General features: G+C 42.5%; 1 protein-coding gene across 7 annotated transcripts in view; it reads left to right on the forward strand.

Annotated features, from left to right (window-relative positions):
• The window catches only part of KDR (kinase insert domain receptor), a 200,754-nt gene extending 181,116 nt beyond the window's left edge, over positions 1 to 19,638 (forward strand). For 3 of the 7 annotated variants that reach the window (XM_057547058.1, XM_057547059.1, XM_057547056.1), the window contains 12 exons: positions 1,134 to 1,247; positions 1,822 to 1,910; positions 2,507 to 2,660; positions 4,581 to 4,678; positions 6,955 to 7,077; positions 7,230 to 7,341; positions 7,952 to 8,051; positions 8,462 to 8,567; positions 9,724 to 9,875; positions 15,268 to 15,367; positions 15,883 to 15,968; positions 17,757 to 19,638. In XM_057547058.1, coding sequence (XP_057403041.1) covers positions 1,134 to 1,247; positions 1,822 to 1,910; positions 2,507 to 2,660; positions 4,581 to 4,678; positions 6,955 to 7,077; positions 7,230 to 7,341; positions 7,952 to 8,051; positions 8,462 to 8,567; positions 9,724 to 9,875; positions 15,268 to 15,367; positions 15,883 to 15,968; positions 17,757 to 17,979 — 1,457 coding nt within the window. In that variant the 3' untranslated portion in view covers positions 17,980 to 19,638. The remainder of the gene's footprint in view (positions 1 to 1,133; positions 1,248 to 1,821; positions 1,911 to 2,506; positions 2,661 to 4,580; positions 4,679 to 6,954; positions 7,078 to 7,229; positions 7,342 to 7,951; positions 8,052 to 8,461; positions 8,568 to 9,723; positions 9,876 to 15,267; positions 15,368 to 15,882; positions 15,969 to 17,756) is intronic. The other 4 variants (XM_057547060.1, XM_057547061.1, XM_057547062.1 and 1 more) reach the window with 2 other exon arrangements.
• The last annotated feature ends 3,096 nt before the right edge of the window (positions 19,639 to 22,734 follow it).

Below are 22,734 nucleotides of genomic sequence, written 5' to 3' on the forward strand. Positions count from 1 at the left end.
ATGGATCTGAGCTCCCCTACCGTCCCGCCTTGCCTGGGAGCCCTTGCACAGATCACAGCTTGTACAGCTATATTTAGTAGCCTGGCTATAGGAAAAAAATACCTTGGTTACATCAAAACTGTTTTCTTAGTGTACTACAGTGCATTAGTAAGATAATTACAGACCATCAAGAAAAGGAAAAAGAAATTTGATGTAATAAGTAAAAATAGCAGCATGCAAAAAACAGCATGTTCCCTAGAGTTGGAATATGTAAAAGATTTTCACATATAAAAGACAATATGCAAAATAAGAATGGTTGTGCTGGGAAAAAAAGGATTAAGGGGGACATTTTTAAAATTAAAGTTTCATAAACAATTGTTAAGCCTAATCGTAATGGAATTCTGGTCTTGCCATTTTAATTTTGGGGGGGGTGATGCGTATAAAGCTCTTTGCTAGAATTGTGATGTGCTTTCATTGATGGAGACAGTGCTACTGACCCTTCGCCAATGGGTCTTGTGCATTTTGAAGGCATCTCTGTCCTTTTGCCTTTTCTCCCTTGTGGCCGAGGAGTATGTAGTTTTGAGGTGGCTCATCAGGGCCTGAGGTGTGAACCATGTCTGTGCATTAGAAGGAAGTGTACCAGTCTGTACAGGATCAAACTCCCAGTCTTAGCCTCATCGGCCTCATGTGCCAACTGGCTTTGCCAGCTGGCCCTTGTTAAGTTTCCTGCTCGGCACAGATTGGTGGGAACGCCAGCATAGCCCCTAACGCATGAGCAATACATGGTGTTGCTTCCTTACGAGGAAGCACTGAAATAATCAGGCCCTAAGAAGCATAGTAAACCTGATATGTGAAAATCCAGTTTCGTAAAAGGAGAAAATCTGGGCATGAGTTCATTTGCAGATGTATTCTCCACTTTGCAAAAGACCTCACAATGGCTTCCTTCAAATATCAAAGATTCTGGGTGCACTTAAAGAATTCGATTTAGAATTATAAAGTATAACTTATGTTTGTCTTTTAATGCAGCTAGCCTGTCAGTTGGGTTACAGTTGTATTATCCCTGGAGGGAAAGTTGCACAGATGCACACAGTGTGGCATTAATCCTCCTAAGGTAATGCCTCATGTATGATTTCCCTCTTTGTTTGTATTTGTAGAAGGAGCAACACACAGCGAACACCGAGCCCTCATGTCTGAACTCAAGATCCTCATTCATATTGGCCACCATCTCAATGTGGTCAATCTTCTTGGTGCCTGTACCAAGCCAGGGGGTGAGTGTCTATAGATGGCTCTGGCTGTGGGATTTTGGCATATACTTTTCTGCTGGTATTTGAGGGAAACCACCCAACTCCCATGGCCTTGGTTTCCTTAACTTAGGAAACTTTGGCAGATTCCTATATATAAATATATTTCATGGAGGTTTAATGGGCACTGTAAATTATTCTAGAATGTGAATTAAAAAATACTACAGCATTATAATACAGTTTGCTACTTATGTAATAGGTGTTCAGAAGAGAAGAGTAAACTTCCCTCCAAATTTGAAAACAAAGGACTTTAAGAGTAGTCCCCCCTAAAATGGAGTCATCTCAGGTGATTGTGTTGAAAAGCAAGTGGGTGGATTTTCTTCTGAAATTTTGGTTCGTCTTCTGTGGAATTGCCTTTTGGAAAAAGAAAAGTTACAACATAAGGGAATGCAGCCAGCTGATTTCTATGATCCTGTTTCCAGTGAAAGGGTGTAGCCTCTTCTGTGATATTTTCTAGCTCATTGATATATTAAACACTTGGTGAGAAACGAGTGAAAATACAAATACATTTTCTCTTCTTGGTATGCTGTGCTGTCTGCAGGGCCACTCATGGTGATTGTGGAATTCTGCAAGTTTGGAAACCTGTCCACTTACTTAAGGAGCAAGAGAAATGAATTTGTCCCCTACAAGGTACGTCATTTCCTAACTCAACTGTGGTCATGTTGTAAAATGGAGAAAAACTCAAAGTGGTACAGGTTAAGTTTTTTGGTAAAATTCTGCAAAGAAATTGTGAGGAATCTTTTCATGTTACCTCTTGGCTGTTGTAACTTCCTCTTTTACCTTCTGGAGGACACATACCTCTCATGTTTTATTTTTGTGACTCTAATCTACTGACCCATTATAGATGATGCCAAGGACGGAAAGGTGGGTGTGAGTAAGGGTAGGGAATGACAGGTGGAAGGACAGCTCTGGATTATTCTATCTCTGCCCTGGCCATATCTGGCCCTATGGAGTGTCAATCCCAGTGTCAAAAGCGCCCTAATGTTGGAAGTGTGTCTGAGTGAAACGTGTAACAAGGCCCTTATCTCTAAGCTAGAAAAGAGATAGGCTTTATGGAAGAAAATCTATTATGTAGAACACTTGCCCAAAATTTCAGCCCAGAGATTCCATGATCCTGAAATTGATGTCTCTCATCTTCTTTGAATAGTTACAATTGTTTCTATAGTTTAACTACATTGGAGAGATTTTCTGGTGTTCAAGGAGTTTGTTCATCGGTTTCCTTATAGACTAAAGGGGCGCGGTTCCGACAAGGGAAAGAATACGTTGGGGAGATCACCGTGGATCCTAAACGCCGCTTGGACAGCATCACAAGTAGCCAGAGCTCAGCCAGCTCCGGATTTGTGGAGGAGAAATCCCTCAGTGATGTGGAGGAAGAGGAAGGTACCTGCCATTGCTTCCTCTGCACCGAATGCATGCTCTTGTAGGAACAGACAAGGTGACAGGGTGTTACAACGAACTTTGTCCTGGAAAAGTCCAGTATTACCTAATATTTGAAAGAGACCTAAATTTCTAGGAGGCTTTCATTCAGTCTCCCCAAAAGTGAGGGGCGGAAGGTCTAAATAAGCAGCAGGCTACGTGGTGAGGCAGAGCATGGCTCGCCTGAGAAATCTCGGTCCCCCAGGAGGGCTTAGCAGTTGGCACCAGTCGAACCAATGCTCTTCAAGTCTTGGTTCAACATTTGTCAGCAGGAGAGGCTCAGCGCCATCTTCCGGATGGTCAAAGGAGGCTCTCTGGTGTTTGATCAGCCTCCCCATTGTCCACAGCGGTTCAGTCCCAGCTTGTCTGCTTCACCAGCACAACAGAAGTCCTTCAGTTCATCGTACCCAACCTTCTCCAAGGCAGTGTAGGCATCTGTTGTTTCTACCCCAAGTGGCTTATCAAGTCTTCCATATTTCGTCAGAAGAGTCTTGGTCAATGCACTTTTCTTTATCCACTTATGCTTCCAATGATATTTTAGTGCTCTTTATGAGTGGAGCTGTGTTCCCAGCCTAACTTTCAGGACCTCTTCCAGCTTCAGGATACGCTGTATATCTGCTTCCCGCAGAAGGAGCAGACAGCTCTGTGGAGGTGGAGATGGGGCTTCCTGACATTTGGGTCTTCTTGAGGCATGAGCTTAGACGGATTCAATCATGAAATAGTGGAAGAAACCTGCTTCTGTTCCCTTTGACATGAGGCCATAGAGAGAACTTAAAACTGACTTCTTTCCCATAGAAGCCAAGCAGGCGGTGTGAGGCTAGAACTTGGTCTAGAAAAGCGTGGGGAGGTTGTCTGGACCTCACATAACTGGGTGCACGCTGAGTAGAGCCACTTCTGCCCCGTCCTCTCTCTCACAGAATGGTGGCCAGAGAGCCGGAAACCCAAGGGCTTGAGGGAGTCAGTTGGAGTAGAGGGGGCATTGGCCCAGAATTTTGCCTCCATTTCTTCATCTGGCAAAGGAAAGAGTTTCACTAAGCCCTCCAGCCCTGAACATAGAAAGTCGCTGAGAAAAAGTTTCATAGTCTTTTTAATACTTACAAGGTTATTATTACAACTGAGTTTTCATTTGCTCTGGTATTTGTCTTCAGGAAAGAAGCCATGTCTTATCTTATCTGACCAAAGTTAAGAGATCATGTTGAAACGCCCATTAATGTCTTAGTGTTTCTTTGTGCTCGTTGCCCGGAAGTGAATACCACAAATTTACGTAAATTCATCTTTCTCTCGATGTTCCTGCCGTCTCTCATTCGTATCCTTGAAGGAAAAAAGCATCCTCACAGGCCAGATTTAATGTGTTTACAGCCCTTTCTCAGTTTAAAAGTGAGAGAAGTAAATATATTTCCGGTATTTTTAGTTAGCCATTGTAGATTATGGTTTGACCTTTGGCCTTTGTCCCAGGACAAAGCCTGGAGAGAAAAGATTCAATGACCCTGGATATTGTTGTTTTATTTTTAGAGTCCTTGATATGAAAACTATTGTTTATCCCTCTGGGTATATGAAAAACACACAACACTTTAAAACAGCAAATTTGTAAAAGCCTGCTTTTACACCCCCCTGTTATCTATGCCAGTTTTTCCTCCATTTTGCCTCCTGGATTTGTTCGTCCAATTTGGCTAAAATGGAAAAACCAATATTTTTGCTAAGGGGTATGATGAAGGCTAATAATATACCAGGATTCAGCATACTTACAGAAGATAGAAGCACTTTCTGTCTGCTTCTATTTCCTGAAATTTAACTCCCAATTTTTAAAATGAAGATTGCTCTATCAAACTTACAAACAGTTTCTGGCCGAAATACCAATCTCTGTCCTCCTGCGTCTTCTGACAGTTTCTGAAGATGTGTACAAGAACTTCCTGACCTTGGAGCATCTCATCTGTTACAGCTTCCAAGTGGCTAAGGGCATGGAGTTTTTGGCATCACGGAAGGTGAGACAAAGTATCTCTTCACATCACAGATTTGCAAATGAGGTGTTCAGTGCCAGCCATTGGTGTTTGTTTGGGACTGTAATTCATTCACCACTGCTGGAGCACTGTTAAGAGAGCTCTACTGGGGAGGGCCCATTTCTGCTCATTAAAGTGGTATTAGGAATTCGTGAAATTAATTCATGTGATAAATACCTACTAAGTGCAGGCAGTCTTCTGAACGCTAAGGACACTGTGTGAGCAAATAGGCAAAACTCTCCACCTTCATGGAGATTATGTTCTAGTGGGTGGAACAAACAATATAGACAAGTGAAATGCCTGGTAGGCTAGATGGGAGTAAGTACTGTGGAGAAAAATCAGCAGGAAAGAGTTATAGAGTATACAGGAGCGTTATTTTCCTGTGGGCATATGCCTCTCTGTTTGTGTACCTTGACTTTAAACCAAGGGGACACGCAAGGCTTTAGGGGAATGTGCATTTGAGTAATGGCCTAGAAGAGGTGAGGGGCTGAGCCTTGCAGATATCTTGGCACAAGTCTGTTTTTCATTTCTTTGACATTCATCACCATCCATCAAAAAGTATTTGGTAGTAGCATAATTAGAAACCAGGAAGGACAGGCTTTAGATGAGAGCGATTGAAAGAGCTAAAATTAGAAAAGTAGGCCAAACAAAGGCTGAGGTGGGTACGTGACAAGTTACAAACATTCCGAAGGTTGTAAACACTGTGGAGGCACCCCTCGGTACAATGGATGGTTTTACGTTAAACAAGAAAAATTCAGATTAAGTATCAGGAAAAATTATCAGTTGACAGAATGCAGTCGCTGCAGCCTACCTGGGGGAGAAAGACGTAAAGTTTTTACTTTGTGTTTTTTTCCTAAATTAGAGTGAAATCCCTCACCCATGTCTTTTTCTGGAGTTTAAAGCTTGTCACCGCTTTCAGAGCCTCAGGATCTCCGAGGTTTCTGCCCAGGAGCTCTTGTCTTCTGTCTTCCAAGGGGAAGGGAGAGAAGTGGGATCTTAGAGGATTTTTCCAAAGAGAAAGACCCTTTGCCCTTCTTGACAATTCTGATTTTATTTTATTATTTTTTAAAGGCCAGAGCCTGCCATTTAGTCAGGGTTCCTTTGATGGGGAAGGGAATGAGGGGTGGGGGGGATCCTTTTACTTCCCTTGCATCTACCAGCTGAATTTCTTGAATACCACCTGGTTGCTTAAAAAAGGAAGCTCTTCGGTTCGGGGCAAAGTAGGAAGGACTGTGTTTTTTGGAGTCTCCTGTCTTGATCAATCACGCCAGACAATGTGCTTTTTTTAAAAAAAATTTTTTTTAATAGAATTTTTAAAGGTTACACTCCATTTGCAGTTATTACAAAATATTGGCTATATTCCCTGTGTCGTACAATACATCCTTGTGCCTCGTTCAGAGGAAAGTGCTCTACAGATGTGAGGTGTAAGGGGGTCCGTAATGCCTGGCTCACACACCACTCCTCCACTGACATAAGAATTCTCATCTAAGCCTTTCATTCATTTCTCAACGTTCCCCAAGACTCTTGTTCTCTTATAAATCTATCAAGTGGAGATAAAGCTGCTTAGGGTAGGAAGTTACATGAAGGTAGGGGGATACAGAGAAGAGAGAAACTGAGGAACAGAAAAGAATAGAAGGAAAGCCAAGGAGAATTCGCTTTTCCTTTTTCGTGTACCAGAGAATCCCCTTGACTAGTGAGAGGCTGAGAGTGCTTTCATAGACCTCCATGATAAACCAGCACTTTGAAAACAGGGTGAGCCCCACTGGGAATTGTTTCTCAGAGCTTGTCCAGCTTCGGTTACGTATGGAATAGAGAAACCAACAAAGGGCACCAAACCGAGGAGAGCCCCTTGTTTCTGATTTCCGTGCATTCATTCAAAATAAACCCCATTCTAGGGCCTCCTTAGAATAACACCTTTTAACCGTATATGGTGCCAGGCAAAAGGGACGTGTGGATGTGACCAGAAACACATTCTTAATTGTGTCCAAGAGAAGTCTATTTATGACTCCATCAGCATGCTATAACTTATTTAATTCCAGAGTCTGGGGCTGTTTATGGAATAAGCAGATGTGTGTCTCAATGAAACTTACAGACTTTTTTCCGGAAGAGTTGATAAAAGATGTTTAACCCAGTGCTTGTTAATCAGTTGGTTTTCTAATGTGGGTTTTGTTTTTTTTTTCTTTTTTTTAAACCATGAGGTCACAACAGATGTAGAAGAGATCAGTTATGTTGAGTCCTAATGCACACGATTCTTTTTGCAGTGTATCCACAGGGACCTGGCAGCGAGAAACATCCTCTTGTCGGAGAAGAATGTGGTTAAAATCTGTGACTTTGGCTTGGCTCGGGATATTTATAAAGACCCAGATTATGTCAGAAAAGGAGATGTAAGTTTCAGAGATGCACCCAGTGATCTGTTAAGTTGCAGAATTCAAACTCCTCTCAGCAAGCCTCAGGACCTGTGTCCAGGGACAATGGAAGCTTTTCCTTCAGATATTTGATAAGTTGGGTTCTCATTCCTTGTCTTCTACCCCCGTAGGCTCGCCTCCCTTTAAAATGGATGGCCCCGGAAACAATTTTTGACCGAGTGTACACAATTCAGAGTGACGTATGGTCTTTTGGTGTCCTGCTCTGGGAAATATTTTCCTTAGGTAAGTTCCTTCTCTTTGTCCCTCCATCCATACTCTAAATAAAATGATAAAATTCAGTGACCCCAGTACGCCTTTCCCTCTCCTGTATTCCACCTTTATCAGATGAAACTTACTTGGAAGCTTTGGGTTGTAAAACCTAAAAAAAGAAAGAAAGAAAGGAACAAAAAATATATATGTGTGAAGAAGATGTTGAAGAATCAGGCTCAGGGCTTTCTGCAAGAGAAAATCAAATCAATAAGGCACCATTCCTCAGGACAGGAATAAAGATGCTGACGTAGAGTGGACTTGAGGACACGGGGAGGGGGAAGGGTAAACTGGGACAAAGTGAGAGAGTGGCATGGACTTATATATACTACCAAATGTAAAATAGATAGCTAGTGGGAAGCAGCCGCATAGCACAGGGAGATCAGCTCAATGCTTTGTGACCACCTAGAGGGGTGGATAGGGAGGATGGGAGGGAGACTCAAGAGGGAGGAGATATGGGGATATATGTATATGTATAGCTGATTCACTTTGTTATAAAGCAGAAACTAACGCACCATTGTAAAGCAATTATACTCCAATAAAGATGTTAAAAAAATAATAATGCCCCATTCCTGTTTTATTCTAGGTGCTTCTCCATATCCTGGAGTAAAGATTGATGAGGAATTTTGTAGGAGATTGAAAGAAGGAACTAGAATGAGAGCTCCTGATTATACCACACCCGAAATGTAAGACTTTACAAGTATTTTTCTATCCTCCTTCTTTGCTCACAAAAATTCTCCCTGCCTAGAAGACTTTCCATTATATGTACCTCCTTCGTGGCCCAGTTTGTGTCTTACTTCTCCCTTGAAGTCTTCCTTGATAATCTCAAGCACAGAGTCATCCTTCTTGAAATGACAGCACTTTATCTATACCAACCACTCAGTTTTTACTAGATGTTGATTTATGATGTTTCCTTTTCTATACACACTTTATGCTCCAAGTGTAGGGTTCTGTGTTTTACGTAGTTTCGTATCCCTCTTTAGCATCTTGGCTCATGGTGGACTCTTTATAAATATTTACTCATTCAAGTGCTTATTTTCAGCATCAGATCAGGAGGAAAGAGGCGGTTAATGACATCAGTGTTTTGCTTCTCTAGGTACCAGACCATGCTTGACTGCTGGCATGGGGAGCCCAATCAGAGACCTACGTTTTCAGAGCTGGTGGAACATTTGGGAAATCTGTTACAAGCTAATGCTCAGCAGGTTTGTGACCTCCATCCAAGAAGCTTCTACAGAGAGTACATAGGTGTCCAGGGCTCGTCTGCTGCCTAGACCTTCTCATGGCCACCATACTGTCCTCTCAGCCACTGAATCCAAGGAGCCATATTCTTCCAGATCTGAGCAGTAATGCTTTTCTAAAAGTCCTAATTACCTTTTTGACAGATGAGATCCTAATTCATAACCTGGGAGCTGATCACTTTTATTTTTACTGATGTATATTGTGGTGTCTTCAGAGGCTCTAATAAAGTAAAAAAGCAAACAAACAACAAACAAAACCAAAAAACAAAAAATACAAAACCTAGTTGATCAAGTGAATATCAACAGTGGACAGAATTTCAAGGAATTTAAAATACATTCTTCAAGCAAAAACACATCTGAACCCTGCAAAATTGATGTTTTTTTTTTCCCTCTGTAAAATCCCAGGCCCTCATAACTTCCATTGGAGGATTTTAGACTTGTAGTGTTTACTGTTAGAAAGTTACTTAATCTCCACTCAGCACCTCTTACTACAGTGAATGGAAGCCAATTTCCTCCTGCTTTTCTGTTGAACAGGTGGGGGGCAATGGGTCAAATCTATTTTTATCGATAAACCTTCCAAACATTTAGAGGTATCAAATTGCCCTTTATTTCTTTCTCTTGATGAAATAATGTTAAGTTCTGCAACCTTTTCTCAGTAGACCCATTTTCCTGAACATTTACTGCTTTTCTTTAGACTGTCATCAGTTTTCCCACTGCCTTGAAGCGTAGACGCTAAAATTGGATGACATGCCCTTTAAAGGACCCAGCTCGCGTAGATAGGACCATGTGAAGAAACGATTTCTCAGCTCTGTGGAGCTCTGCCTGTTCTGTTCCATCTGTAACCACAACCCGTTTTGTCTTCATTATAGCCATAGTGCTCTGTGGTCCCCTTACTCATCTTGTTTTTTGTTAGATCCTTTAATATACTTTCATCTACACATCGCTTTTGAGTGCCCTTTTGTTTTTGACAAGCCATTTTTAAAGTTGTCTTAAAGTTTTACATTCAGATATGAAAGCCACATTCCCCATAAACAAGAAGCCCCAATGGCCTTTGTTTTTCATGGAAAGGCTCTTGAAGGACTGAAGCCATAACAATAGCACTGTGTGTTTATTGTTTCAGGATGGCAAAGACTACATTGTTCTTCCCATATCAGAGACTTTGAGCATGGAAGAGGATTCGGGACTCTCTCTGCCTACCTCACCTGTTTCCTGTATGGAGGAAGAGGAAGTGTGTGACCCCAAATTCCATTATGACAACACAGCAGGAATCAGGTACGGTCTAAGGTCAACATCCCCTGGGGGAGGGAGCTTCAAGGTCATCTTGGGGAAGGGGATGGAGGAAGGACATCGTGTAAAGTTGCTGCATTTCACTTGCACATTCACCCTTCGCCCTGAGAGGTCCTCCTTGAAGAGGGCCTGGGTAGGTGAGTCTCTTTCCATCTGTGGTCCACATTGCTGCCTAAGCTCTTCCTTTCAGAATTCTAAGCCCTGCAGCTGCAAATAGCTGGAATGCCACAGTTTGTTAATCTCCAGAAAAAGAGACCAATTTTACAAAGACATCTGTATTTAAATTATCCCCATGTACTCTTTTATTAATGTGAATTAAATGGCTTAGGAAAGATTCAGGAAGGAAGAGTTCTATGCATTTATGAAAGCAGACCTTTGCCTCTCTGGCTGGGACACAGCGTGCCATGGGGATGCGTCCTGCGTTAGACTGGGCAGCACGACTTCAGAAGCCCATCCCAGGTCTGATTTTCAGCACTTTATTTGCATAATGGGACTTCTGGGCTTATTTAAAACACATGCACTGCCGTATTTTCCTGATTTGTAGAGGGGTCCTAAAGGCAGCTTTCTTTTTATTCTCTCCCAGCACCTGTGCATAAGGAAAGAGTTGGTATGGTTTCTACAATATCGTATTAAAATTGCCTTTTACTAAGCCTGGGACTACTTCACTTTGCTTTGTTTTGGGTGTTTTCCTCCTGTAACCAGACCCCTGGCAGCATGAGCCCAGCCTGCCCCCTGGCGTGTGCTATGGTTGTAGGGGGGGGCCGTGGAGTGCTAGCCTTTGGCCGGGTCGCCAGAGGGCAGGTGGGGACTCATGCAGGACAGTTTGCCCCGTGGACTCGCACAGGGAGGGCAGCAGGAACGCTGCCGTGGGAGAGAAGAAAGCTCATAGTGGGAAGAAGCCAACTCGTAAGCTGTCCATTCCATTTGTGTGTGTCAAGAACTTACAGCATTTTTAGGGCTTCCCTGGTGGTGCAGTGGTTGAGAACCTGCCTGCCAATGCAGGGGACACGGGTTCGAGCCCTGGTCTGGGAAGATCCCACATGCCGCAGAGCAACTAAGCCCGTGAGCCACAACTACTGAGCCTGCGCGTCTGGAGCCTGTGCCCCGCAGCAAGAGAGGCCGCGATAGTGAGAGGCCCGCGCACCGCGATGAAGAGTGGCCCCCGCTTGCCGCAACTAGAGAAAGCCCTTGCACAGAAACTAAGAACCAACACAGCCAAAAATAAATTAAAAAAAAAAAAAAATCTAGTGGTTCTCAAAGTGTGGTCCTGGACCAGCACCTGGGAATCATAAATTCTAAAAGAACTTTCAGCATTTTTCAAAGAACTTTTTCTTACCAGATTTTGCCAAAGTTAGGCAAGGTAGATACTATTACCTTTTGATGTAGATGTTGAACGTGAGTGTCAGAGCAGTTACCTGGGGAGAATACAATATTGTGGTTAAAGATCCAGATTTTAGAGTCAGATGGAACTGGGTTGGATTCCCAAGTCTGCTCTTCGCAGCTGTGACCTGGGGCAAATTTTCACCGTGACCCAGGCAAGGACACTGCTGGTGTTGTACAAAAATGATGACTTTGAGAATTACATGGTATAATGAGTTTCTAAGTGCCTGGCACCTAGAGAACACTCAGTAATTGATAGCAATTAAGTGAGCTGCTTAAAATCACATACCTGGGATGAATCCAGTTCCACTGATGTCTAACTCAGGGCTGTTTTCTCCCATACCAAGGAGGGGGCCTCAAAGAGAAAGAGGAATGAAATGAAAACCTATAGTTCCACCCCAACGTTTAAAAAGTCCTTGTTCAAGTTCAGCTGGCCTTCTGGTGTGGTAATTATTCCTGAAACACTGTTGCCTTCTGCATTATCAGAAAGCCATTTGATCGTGAGCTGTGTTCCTTGGGTTTTTCTGTGACCAGGTGGGGTGAGGACCTAAGCCGGAAGCCTGTTGGCTTACTCAGGCGCTTTGCGTGTGGTGCCGAGAGTCGATGAAGTCACGTATGTGTAATGGAAGTGCCAAATGCGATGCTGGATCTGAAACAGGGCTGCCAACATGTATCCCCAGAGGCGTGGACAAACGCGACACCACACTCCCAACACAGGCCTGGCTCCTATTTTCTGTCTGTGATTTTTGAATTGGTCTTTCCAGTCCAGTTTCTCTTTTATCCAGCTGTAATTTGAAAACTAAAATGGAAATTGGAATCGTTTGTCTGCATCCCCACTCGACCCCCTCCACCTTTTTGCCTTTACTAAAAATAAGGCACCACGATCACATTTTAATCGTCCAGGTTAAAGAAAAGGCAGAATCGAGGCATCTGCACACAGTACATTTCACTTGGATGCTCTCTTGTGTTCTGCTTCCCTGGGGAAGAGGAAGTGAGGCTGGGGTGCCTCTCAAGGGACTTGTGCTCTTATCTTCCAAGAGCCAAGGAGTCTTTCTCACTTGCTTCCTCATAATTTTCAGTTTCATTGCATTATAAATAGAGCTGGACAGAGACATCCCTGTGGGAGCCAACCTCCTGATTTTTTGCCCCTTTATTTTTAAAATATTTGTTCAGCATTTATTTAGAGAAGAGGCTGAGAGATATGTGGGGGAAGGGTGAGGAGGAAGGACCACTAGTGTCTAGACTTAGGTTTGTCTCTAATTTCCCCTGTGGATCAGCTCTGGCCCCAAGTTTGCATGCTTCCTGCAAGAAAACACATCTTAATTGGACTCATCGTTCTTGGAGGGCAGTTTGGGGACCATCTGCAGTTGCTCCACCAATTCCCCTGGGAATTTCACCTCCCACTCCAAGCAGCTTATCAAAGATTTCTTTTCAATTCTCTCCCAGAGAAAGGTTCTGGCACATACCTTTTTTTTTTTTTCATTTTCGTTAATTGCTAGCAATGATTTAAATGCTCCTTGTAGACTGATGCCTGGGACAGCCTGCTGGCTAGATATTCCTGAATTTGGCTCTGATATTAGACTGCTTGAAATGAAACTGTCCTTTCTGCACCTTTTGTCTATCTTTTTTTTTTTAACATCTTTATTGGAGTATAATAGCTTTACAGTGGTGTGTTCGTTTCTGCTGTATAACAAAGTGAATCAGCTATACATGTACATATATCCCCATATCCCCTCCCTCTCGCATCTCCCTCCCACCCTCCCTATCCCCCCTTCCCCCCCACCCCACCCCACCGCATGGTCAGTGCACACATGGGAGAGAGCAGGGCTGTGCGCATACTAGGTGCTCAGTAAAGACTTGGGCAATCTTTACTTCACTGCTCTCTTCTTCCTTCTCCTTCCTAATGCTTTTCCAAGGGCGTCAATGTGGAATAAGGTAAAAACAAACAAAAACAACCCTGCATGGGCTCTAGAAACCTAAGTTTGAGCCCCAGTTCTAACTCTTTCCTCCCTAAGCCTTAGCTTCCTCATTTCCATATAGGAAATAATGAAAACCTATTTTGTAGTTTTGTGAAGAGCAGTTGCAATGATGTCCATGAAAGTGCCTTGTCAACTGTGAAGGGCCGAGCAATGTTTATTATTATTGGGCTCAGAAATCAAGGAGCTGGCCTTTCTAAGGCAGCTACATTACAGCCCAAATACCTCTGGAATCTGTCCACTTCTCCAGACCTTGTGGGCATCACCTTTCTTTAGTCAGGCTGCTCTTCTTTCTTCTAGATAATTGGAACAGCCTCCCTATTGGCCTCATGGCCTCTGGTCTTACCCTCCTCAGCCCAGAGTCATCTTTCTAAAGGGCGTATCTGACTTTGTCCATCTCCTGCTTAAACTCCTTCAGTGACTGCTCATTGCCCTCAAGATAATAATCCAGATATTCCAGTTATGTGATTTTGGACAAGTTCCTTAACCTTTCTATGTCCTAGTTCCTCATCTGAAGTTGGGATAATGATATCCACCTAGAGAGGTACCATTTGTGGAGATGCCATGAGACAGTGGTTGAGGAGCATTTAGCACAGTGCCTGGCACGTGGGAGAGTCTCAATAAAGGATTCCTGAATGAGTGAATGAATGAATGAATGACTATGGTACCAATAATTTTTGGTAACCACCACTTTTAGGGACTGGACTTAGGAGAAGTAGGCTTTTCTCTCTCCTTTACATCATGTCCTCTTTCCTGTGGAGTTTCCTGAGTGAGAATGTCATTGGTGAACCCCATTCTCTCTTCTCTGTAAGAGGAGGAACCAGCCTCCTGGGGCAGGGGAGGGAGACTTAGTTTCCATTATCCTTCTTTGCCCAAATGAGTCCTCTCTTCACTTGATCACAGAAAACACACGGAATATATAATATATCCAGAAGGCTGTCTAAACTGGGAAGTATGCTGGGATAAGAGTGAAGAGTGAATTTGCTGTCCCTTCCCATGACAAGGACTTTCCTTCTCTCCACTTGGGCTGATTTTAACAGAAAATCAGACTCACCCAAAGTCACATAGTAGGGAAGGAACACCCTTAGGGAACAGGTGATGTGTTGTTTTGATGTGACTAGTCCAATCCTTTGGACTCCTGAAAGAAACGTGTACCCTTTGGAATTCAAAGGAGGAAAACAAGCTTTGGTTGATGGTGCATCATTCTTTCTAAGACCCCCTTATCAACCACCAATGATCCCCTCATTCATCCTCCAGGTATCTTTGTGAGTGAGGAAAGGAAAGCTCTTGCCAGTACATTTTAAAGATGGAGCAATAGGGGCACAGAAATATATTTGTGACTTTCCCAAGTCTGTGTAGTTCGTGGTAGACTTTGAAATAGACAGAATACCTTGTGACTCTCGAACTACACCCCCAACTCTGTGGGCTAACAATAGGAGATTCAGCCCACCTGCTCCTGTACCCATTACGCCTCTATTACATGTAGAGGAAGGTTATCTCCAGACCTTGCTGGGTTCAGCATCCTTTACTGGAGCCAGGTGAGATTCAGTGAGATCTGCAGGTGTTTCCTCTGCCCATCTTTCATTGACTGGTTGTTCTGTGGGCATTGTCTAGAAAACTTGCCTAGGAGATGGCCAGAAAGCTGTGAAACACTCAGTAATATGCTGAGAGCTCAGTGGAAGAATCACAGGCAATCAGCAAGCCAAGCAGAAGGCAGCTGACCACTGAGTCTGCTGTTGTTGTCTTCAGTCCAGCCCTGGACCTCAGAAGTACGATTCAAAGGAAAAGGGGCTCATCTAGGCCCCTCAGTTATATTATACTTTTAAATGGACTTTCACAGGAAATTAAGCCTTCAGTGTGTGCTAGCAGAGAAAGACTTTTGTTTTGTTTTTCTTTTTCCAAAGGATGTTTTGAAGGTCGCTATTAAACTTGCGGTTGAAAGATAATGAACTTAGGTATCACTTGTGGAATCTGCAGCCAAATATACCACCACTAAAATATAAATATTTGTTCTTTTGCAGTCAGTATCTGCAGAACAGTAAGCGAAAGAGCCGGCCTGTCAGTGTAAAAACATTTGAAGATATCCCGTTGGAAGAACCAGAAGTAAAAGTAATCCCAGATGTAAGCACATCTTTTAAAAATAGTCTTAGAAATAATACCAAATAATACCAAAGGTGAAACATTAGCTAGATAAATATTAACCTAAGCATTAGAGACTTGGAGCCTCTTTATAAGGCTGTCCTTGGGGGTATGTGTGATGGGGTCATTACAGCAATGGAACTTATTGGGCCTCCTTGGTTTTTCCATAAGCAAAGCCCCTGGTCTAAGGTTCAAGACAATCCAGCTTCATGCCCAATTCCACTCAAGTGTACATAGATAGCATCATTGTGAAAGAGGGATAGAAACGGGTCTCCTCGGCTTCTTCTTCCTAAATTTCTCTCTTCTTCCAGGCCTGCGTCTATTTCTTGGAAGCAGTTACTTCCTTTTGTAGCCTGCACGGTTTCTGGCTATGATACCTTTACCTGCCTCTGCAGAACGTGGGAATGTTGTCTGATAGATGGGTTAGGAAATCAGTTTAATTAAGTAATTGTTCAGTGTACACAATCAACTGTGCCATCTCATTGTCTCTTAAAAAGGACAACCAGACGGACAGTGGTATGGTTCTTGCATCCGAAGAGCTGAAAACCCTGGAAGACAGAACCAAATTAGCCCCGTCTTTTAGGTAAGGCTCAGCCAAAATAGAAGGACGCATTTCAACAGGAATTTTTGGAAGGAACTTAGGACTTTGAGCGTAGGTGCAGAGTTTTCCCTTTTTGTGTCTTTGTTGGTTGGGCAAATTTGCATCAACCTAACTAATAAAGAATGGAAACAAATCAAACTAATTACCTGGCAAGTCTAAAAAAGAATCTGAAATAAGAGGATTTGGTCAGTTTTCATGAGAATTTATGAATACTAGGGGATTTTTGAGCATATTTACTGTGTTCAGTGGTTTGTGTGGTACTGGCTAAGTAAGAAATAGGTCATTGGATGTGATCCTTAAAACTATTGAGATAGTTAAAATCTTTGTGCACTCTACTCTGAAGAATTTTCAAACTTGAACAGAAACGGGTACACCGGTCCTTATGAAATATAATGTATAAAGAAGCCGTTATCTATTTGCTTAAGATACTTAAATTTTGGGGGCTGAATTATTAAGTACTTAATTGTGGGAAAAATGCTGAATTTGGTTTTGAATATTTCTTCCATGTGATTCTGTAGGAATTGGTAGCTGTTTTGAGTAGATATACCCGCTTTTAACTTAACAAATAAATAAGATTCTGTATTTATAAGAATATTGGGATGCAGAGTAGTTATTTATTTGCTAGCAGGTTCACTCTAGGTGAGAATAGAGAAGACTTTGATCTACTTATAATCGAACTGTTGGATAAAATGGGACCCCCCCCTTGGTATCGAGTGATGCTCATGTAAAACAAACAAACAAAAAACCCATTAAAATGTGCCATTGTGCAATTTCATTGCCTGCCATAGGCCCAGGATGAGAGACTGTGAGAGCCAATCATATGTTTCATTCACTGATTCCAATATATTTGTTCAGCAATGAATAGGTACCATGCCATTGTCTGAGACACTAATAAGCTCATCTTACTGAGGTTGAATTGAAAGAAAAAATGTATATCTAGTCATTTGAAATAACTTTTAAACCATATATGAACACGGAGTTAATAAAATCCTTTTTTGCAGTTTTTAACATGAATAGCTTGGTAAAACACCTACTAAGGGGGCAAAAAACCCCACACTTCAGAATGGCTTAAGCTCTACATAGCCTACACCAAGCTACAAACAGCCTTTTTAAGCTTCTTTTCTAAGCTTGGACATGATTACCATCTGTCACGATTCCACGCCATTGAAAACATTCCCTAGTTGCTGCTGAGTGATCCAGGTCCTCCGTCCTTCCAAAGAATGTGGGTTTGATGAGTAAAAAGCACTTTTTGACATGTCTGGCTTGATTGCACACACACGCTTCGACTTACTAAAGTTTAAAGTTGCTCAAGAACTTTATTAACACCACCCACAGGCCTTGTAATCCCTTACTTGACAGTGTGGGGCAAGCACTAGCGGACTTTCAGAGCATCCCACTTTCGCTCCACATCCTGAAAGAGTCCCGTTGGCTCCTATCCTTGTATACAAACTTGTCAATCGGCAAGGCCATAAAAAGGTTCCATTGGTTGGAGCCTTCACATAACTCAGGAGAACCGCCTTTTATCTCATCTCGGGCTTGAAAGACTTGGACCTGAATAAGAGGACTTATCTGAAACTCCAAATGCACACGAGTACCTGAAAATAGACATTGTCTGAGTGAGGCTGCTATGTTGATTAACAAGTGGGAGGGAGAGGGACTGGTGTCTCCAGGGAGATGCCAGCCCACACGGGGCTGGGAACGGGGTTAGGATAAGATGCGAAAGAACCCCCTTCTCTCTGCCGACTCATTTGGTTGCCATCTCTTCTGCAGTGGAATGATGCCCAGCAAAAGCAAGGAGTCTGTGGCATCTGAAGGCTCAAACCAGACGAGCGGCTACCAGTCGGGGTATCACTCCGATGACACGGACACCACTGTGTACTCCAGCGAGGAGGCGGAACTTTTAAAGCTGGTAGAGATGGGACCGCAAGCTGGCAGTGCAGCTCAGATTCTCCAGCCTGACACTGGGATCACACTGAGCTCCCCTCCTGTGTAAAAGGAGGCACCCACGTCCCCCAGTCCTGAAAATCACATGAGAGGTGCTGCTCAGATTTTCAAGTGTTGTTCTTTCCACCACCAGAAAGTAGCCACATTTGATTTTCATTTCAAAAACAAGGACCTCGGACTGCAGGGAGGCAGTCCTCTAGGCATTTCCTGAGAAGATGCTTGTGACCCAAGAATGTGTTTGCGTCTTCTCCCGGTGTTGACCTTATTCTTTTTAAAATTCATTTAAAAAGCATGTCTGATGCCCCCTAATGAGGGTCACCCCAGGGGTTACAGCAAAAGAAGTTCAAGAAATGGCTTCATCCTCCAAGAAGTAGCAGTACCGGGGGAGTTGACACCTCTGTAAAACTAGAAGATAAACCAGGCAATGGAAGTGCTTTAGGTGTTGAAGATGGGAAAGACCTTTAGGGCTGAGTCCACCTAAGAAGCTTTGTTTAGGAGATGGGTCCTGAGCCAAGTCTTATGTGTGGGGTTTGGATTGATGGAAAGAAAGATGCCGGCTTGCTTTGAGGATGCACTGGAGCCTGCACATGCATTGCGTTGGCTCCGGTGGAGGTGGGCATAGGGTCTGTTAGGAAACGTAAAGGCTTCATACGAGGTGACTGGTTTTAGAAGGTTGCGTGCTCTTCCCATTTGGGCTAAATGAGAGTTCCTTGCGCTGTTTCCGACTCCTAATGAGAGTTCCTTCCGGACTCTTACGTGTCTCCTGGCCAAGCCCCAGGAAGGAAATGATGCAGCTCTGGCTCCTTGTCTCCCAGGCTGATCCTTTATTCAGGACACCACAAAGAAAGGACACTCAGGCTGTCTGTCGCGTCGAAGATTTCTAACTGTGTAAACCAGCTTCTGGTTTCTTCTGGATGAATACCGACATGTCTGTCCTGATGTGATATGTCTGAGCCTGAATGCAGTAGATTCAGTATCAAGCTGTGGTGTCAAAGCTTCAGGAAGAATATTACTCTCTTGTTCCTTCTCCCCTCTCCATGCCTTCCCCCTCCCTTCAGTATTTTCCTGACCTCCCGGCCAGTCAGTATTCTAGTAATTTGGCCTCTACACCCTAGTAAAAGCTGATTTGGTTTGTTCACTCTCTGAGTAATTATTAGCCAGATTTCAAAATTACTTTGTAGCCAAAGTTATAACAACAACTATTGTATTACTTAGACTTTTAACATGTAAAGCTCTTTCTACTGGTTTCTGCCCTTGTTCTTTCCTTTTTAAAAAAGAAAATGTATTTTTCGTTTGGTACCATAGTGTGAGATGCTGGGAACCATGACTATAAAACATGCTATGGCACATATATTTATAGTCTGTTTATGTAGAAACAAATGTAATATATTAAAACCTTATATTATATATAATGAACTTTGTACTATCACATTTTGTATCAGTATTATGTAGCATAACAAAGGTCATAAAGCTTTTAGCAATTGATGCCATTTTATTAAAAAAAAAGTGAAAAACTTGAAGTAAAGTAATCCCTTTGCAAGGTTGCATCACTGTACCTATCATTTCTCTCACTTCTAGAATGGAGGAGGGGGAATCAGACATCATTTCCATATGGCTGTTTTTTATTTTCACTTGTTCCCTTATTCTCTTATGAAGGATATTTTCATTAAATGTTTATATACTTTTTAAACCAATAAATGTATTCTTAGTCAAAAAAATACAATGGTATAATACTATCACAGCTGTTTTGAGGGTAAATATTTCTGGCTTAGGTGCTTCCCCCCCTCCTCTTCTTCATTACACAAATAATTCACACACACATGCACTCTTGTTAAATTCCAAGCACTTCTGAGATTCTTAAAACATGGACTGAGAGATACCTGATAAATACTCCAACAGTATTTGTTGCTCGCTAGTAACCCCTGTGCCTGTTAGAACAGCCAACCATGAAAATCATGGGGCGAGAGATCCCAAGACAGGTGGCCAGACCTGGCAGCGCAGGGAAGCATGGAGCATATCTATAGTTTTCAATAATGCTTTACTCTATCCTTGCAGTGTCAGAACCTCAGATCCAACCTTGCCATTTTAAATGATTACTTTTGCCTGAATTCAGTGAGTGAAATTATCCAAAGATCATTGGCACCAAAGTGTGGTCCTACTCTTTCTTCATGGGATTTTTTTATATAAGATTTTGAAACATTTATATAATCAAAAGATATGCCTATTTTTTTTTTAATGTCTTCTGGGTTTTTTAATCATATTGAGGAAGGTCTTCCCAATTCTAAAATAACACAAAATTCTAAATTGCCTTCCTTCTTTTATTACATTTAAATCCATTTGGGATTTATTTTTGTATATGGAGTGAGGTAGGGATCTGGCTTTGTTTTCTTCAAGCGGCTGTCCATCATGGCAGCATTGTTTATTAAATATACCTCTTTTCCCCTGTGCTTGGGGAAATACACATTGTACCATTTTTCAAACTCTATCATCTCACTGAGACATTCTGCACAACTTTATGATGGAAAAGAGGGTGCCTCCGGGTGTGTGTGCTTCCTGGGCACTGCACTTACAGACTGGGCCATTGGCTGGAGTTAGTGGAGTAGGGTCTTCTGACAGATGTTAAACTGTAGGTCACGCCTGGTCTTGTCTTTCCCATTGTTACAGTGTTGTCCAGTAAATGAATGGCAGAAGAGTCTAGGTTATTCAAGATGGAGAAGACCTCATAGACAAACAGAATTTTCTTCATTTGAGGAAAAAGAGATTTTATTTCTCATAAGCGGCCCCTGGCACTGTTTCCAATGCCAGGAATTTGGATTCATTTGAAACTTCACACTTCATAAAGAAATGCTTTCAGGACCTCAGGCAGAATAATTAAGAGGTGAGGTTTGGCCCTCTCCTTCTTCTCTTTTCTGTTTTCCACGCCCCTTGTTCTTAGCTCCTTTTCTCTCATTTGCCCCTGTATTGAAGAGAACGTTGTAGCTTTTTAAAGTGCTTCCTGCACGGTCTCATTTTCAAGGCTTTCACTGAAGGTATTTGGTGTGTTTTAGGTGAGGCCACACTGTCTCCCCTTGGCTCCTGACCTCTCTCATTCTCTCCCTTGACTTGCTTTGTTCTTCCCCTTCTTCTCAAACCCCTTTGTCCCTTCTCCTTCTGTTTCTCTCTTTCCACTAAACTTCCTCTCCTGTGAACCCTCCCCCCAGCAGCCTTTCTCCTCAACTACATCACAGGAGAGAGGAGAGTGGTGGGAAGTTTAAGTTCATTACCCCTGGACTAACTATTCCTATCAATGTCTGTTTCAATGAAAGAAGAAAAGTAAAAATCTCAAATCCACAACTTTGTAGTTAACCCATTTTCCTTTCTCCCCTAGTATGTCTTTCTTTCTGCCTCTCACTCAGATATTCATCACCCACATGGTAAAATGTAGGCAAATCCAGAAAGCTAAAGCCTTTCAGTGAGTAACTCTTGATATAAATCTTTCCACATTTGTGTGCCCTTGTCCCTTAGGGATAGTAGGCATGTCATGTCCATGCTTTCAGGTAAGGAGTGAGCACAGGATCAAAGGGGGTTCCAATCTGTTTTTATAAAATTCCTTTTTCTACATGAGTCTCTCCCACGTAAGGGTTTAGACATAAGTGGAAATCTGGGCAGTCTTTGTGACACCAATATTAAGTCTGATTTTGGCGGGGGAAAGTTACAGAATGCTCCTAGGTAATAGAGGTTAAAAAGGTAAAATAAAGCCATTTGCTCTAGTTTCGATCAGAATGGAGAGAATTAGAAGAATCTGGGAGGAGCAACTCAGAGAGAAATGTAAGTTGGCCTGAAGTTCTGGAGCTAAAGTGGTAGAACATACCAGGCTCAGCTGAGGTCTGACTCAGAGATAAGAGCTCTGAGTTAGGAAAGAAGTATTCTAAGGAAGACTATTGATAAGACAAGGATTACAGTAAACTGTGACAGATACTTGACGAGTGAATGTTAATGAGAAGATATCAAACTGTATCTTAGATTTTATTTTCTTTACAACACAGCATATGACCTTTATGTGACTTCTTGCTACCTGTAGAACAACATTACATTCAATAGTTTCACTCATAGTTTTTGGTTTAAAAATAAAAGAATGAAAACATATGGTTTGATTTTTTATGTTAGTCTCACCTTTTGTTTATTCTGAGTACTTTAGAACCTATGATCAGTGTACTTACCACTAACTGGTGACAGCATACCCCCATACTATACTATAATTGCTAGAAGCTCTCAACTTTTAGATACACTGGCACAGAAAAAGGGCAGGGAATAAGAAAGCTGTCCTTCGCTCCAGTTGTATTCCATTCTTTGCTCTCTGTTGTCTCCCTTCTTCAGGGCGTGACGTTTGTGGGGGGCAGGGGGTGTGGAATAAGGCCAGGAAAGTGAGTGGAGTTCTTCAGTGTGAAGGATACTCTCAGTGGCTGACTCTGATCCCGTGTGTACTTCACAGGATATGGGGTAAGAAATGACTCATCAAGAGCCCTCTGAACCATTGTTATGGGGAGAGGTTTCATGGGAGCCTGGTGCTTTGCATGGAATCTCTTTAAGCTGAATGTCTTATCCTGATAAAGGGGATTGAAAACATTCCGTTCATTGCCACAGAGAGAACAGAAATGGAAATGAAAACCCAGATGCAAAGTAGAGAATTCAGGCTGGATACATAGTGAGCAACAACATTCCACATTCATCCCCCAAGCTAACAAGAAAACTGGCAGACAGGAATCCTGCAGCACATAGTGGGGAAAAGCAAGGCCCTCCAGAGAAATCAGGTACCAAAGATTCA

The sequence above is a fragment of the Balaenoptera acutorostrata genome, chromosome 5 (genome assembly GCF_949987535.1).
Source record: "Balaenoptera acutorostrata chromosome 5, mBalAcu1.1, whole genome shotgun sequence".
Taxonomy (NCBI): Eukaryota; Metazoa; Chordata; class Mammalia; order Artiodactyla; family Balaenopteridae; genus Balaenoptera; species Balaenoptera acutorostrata.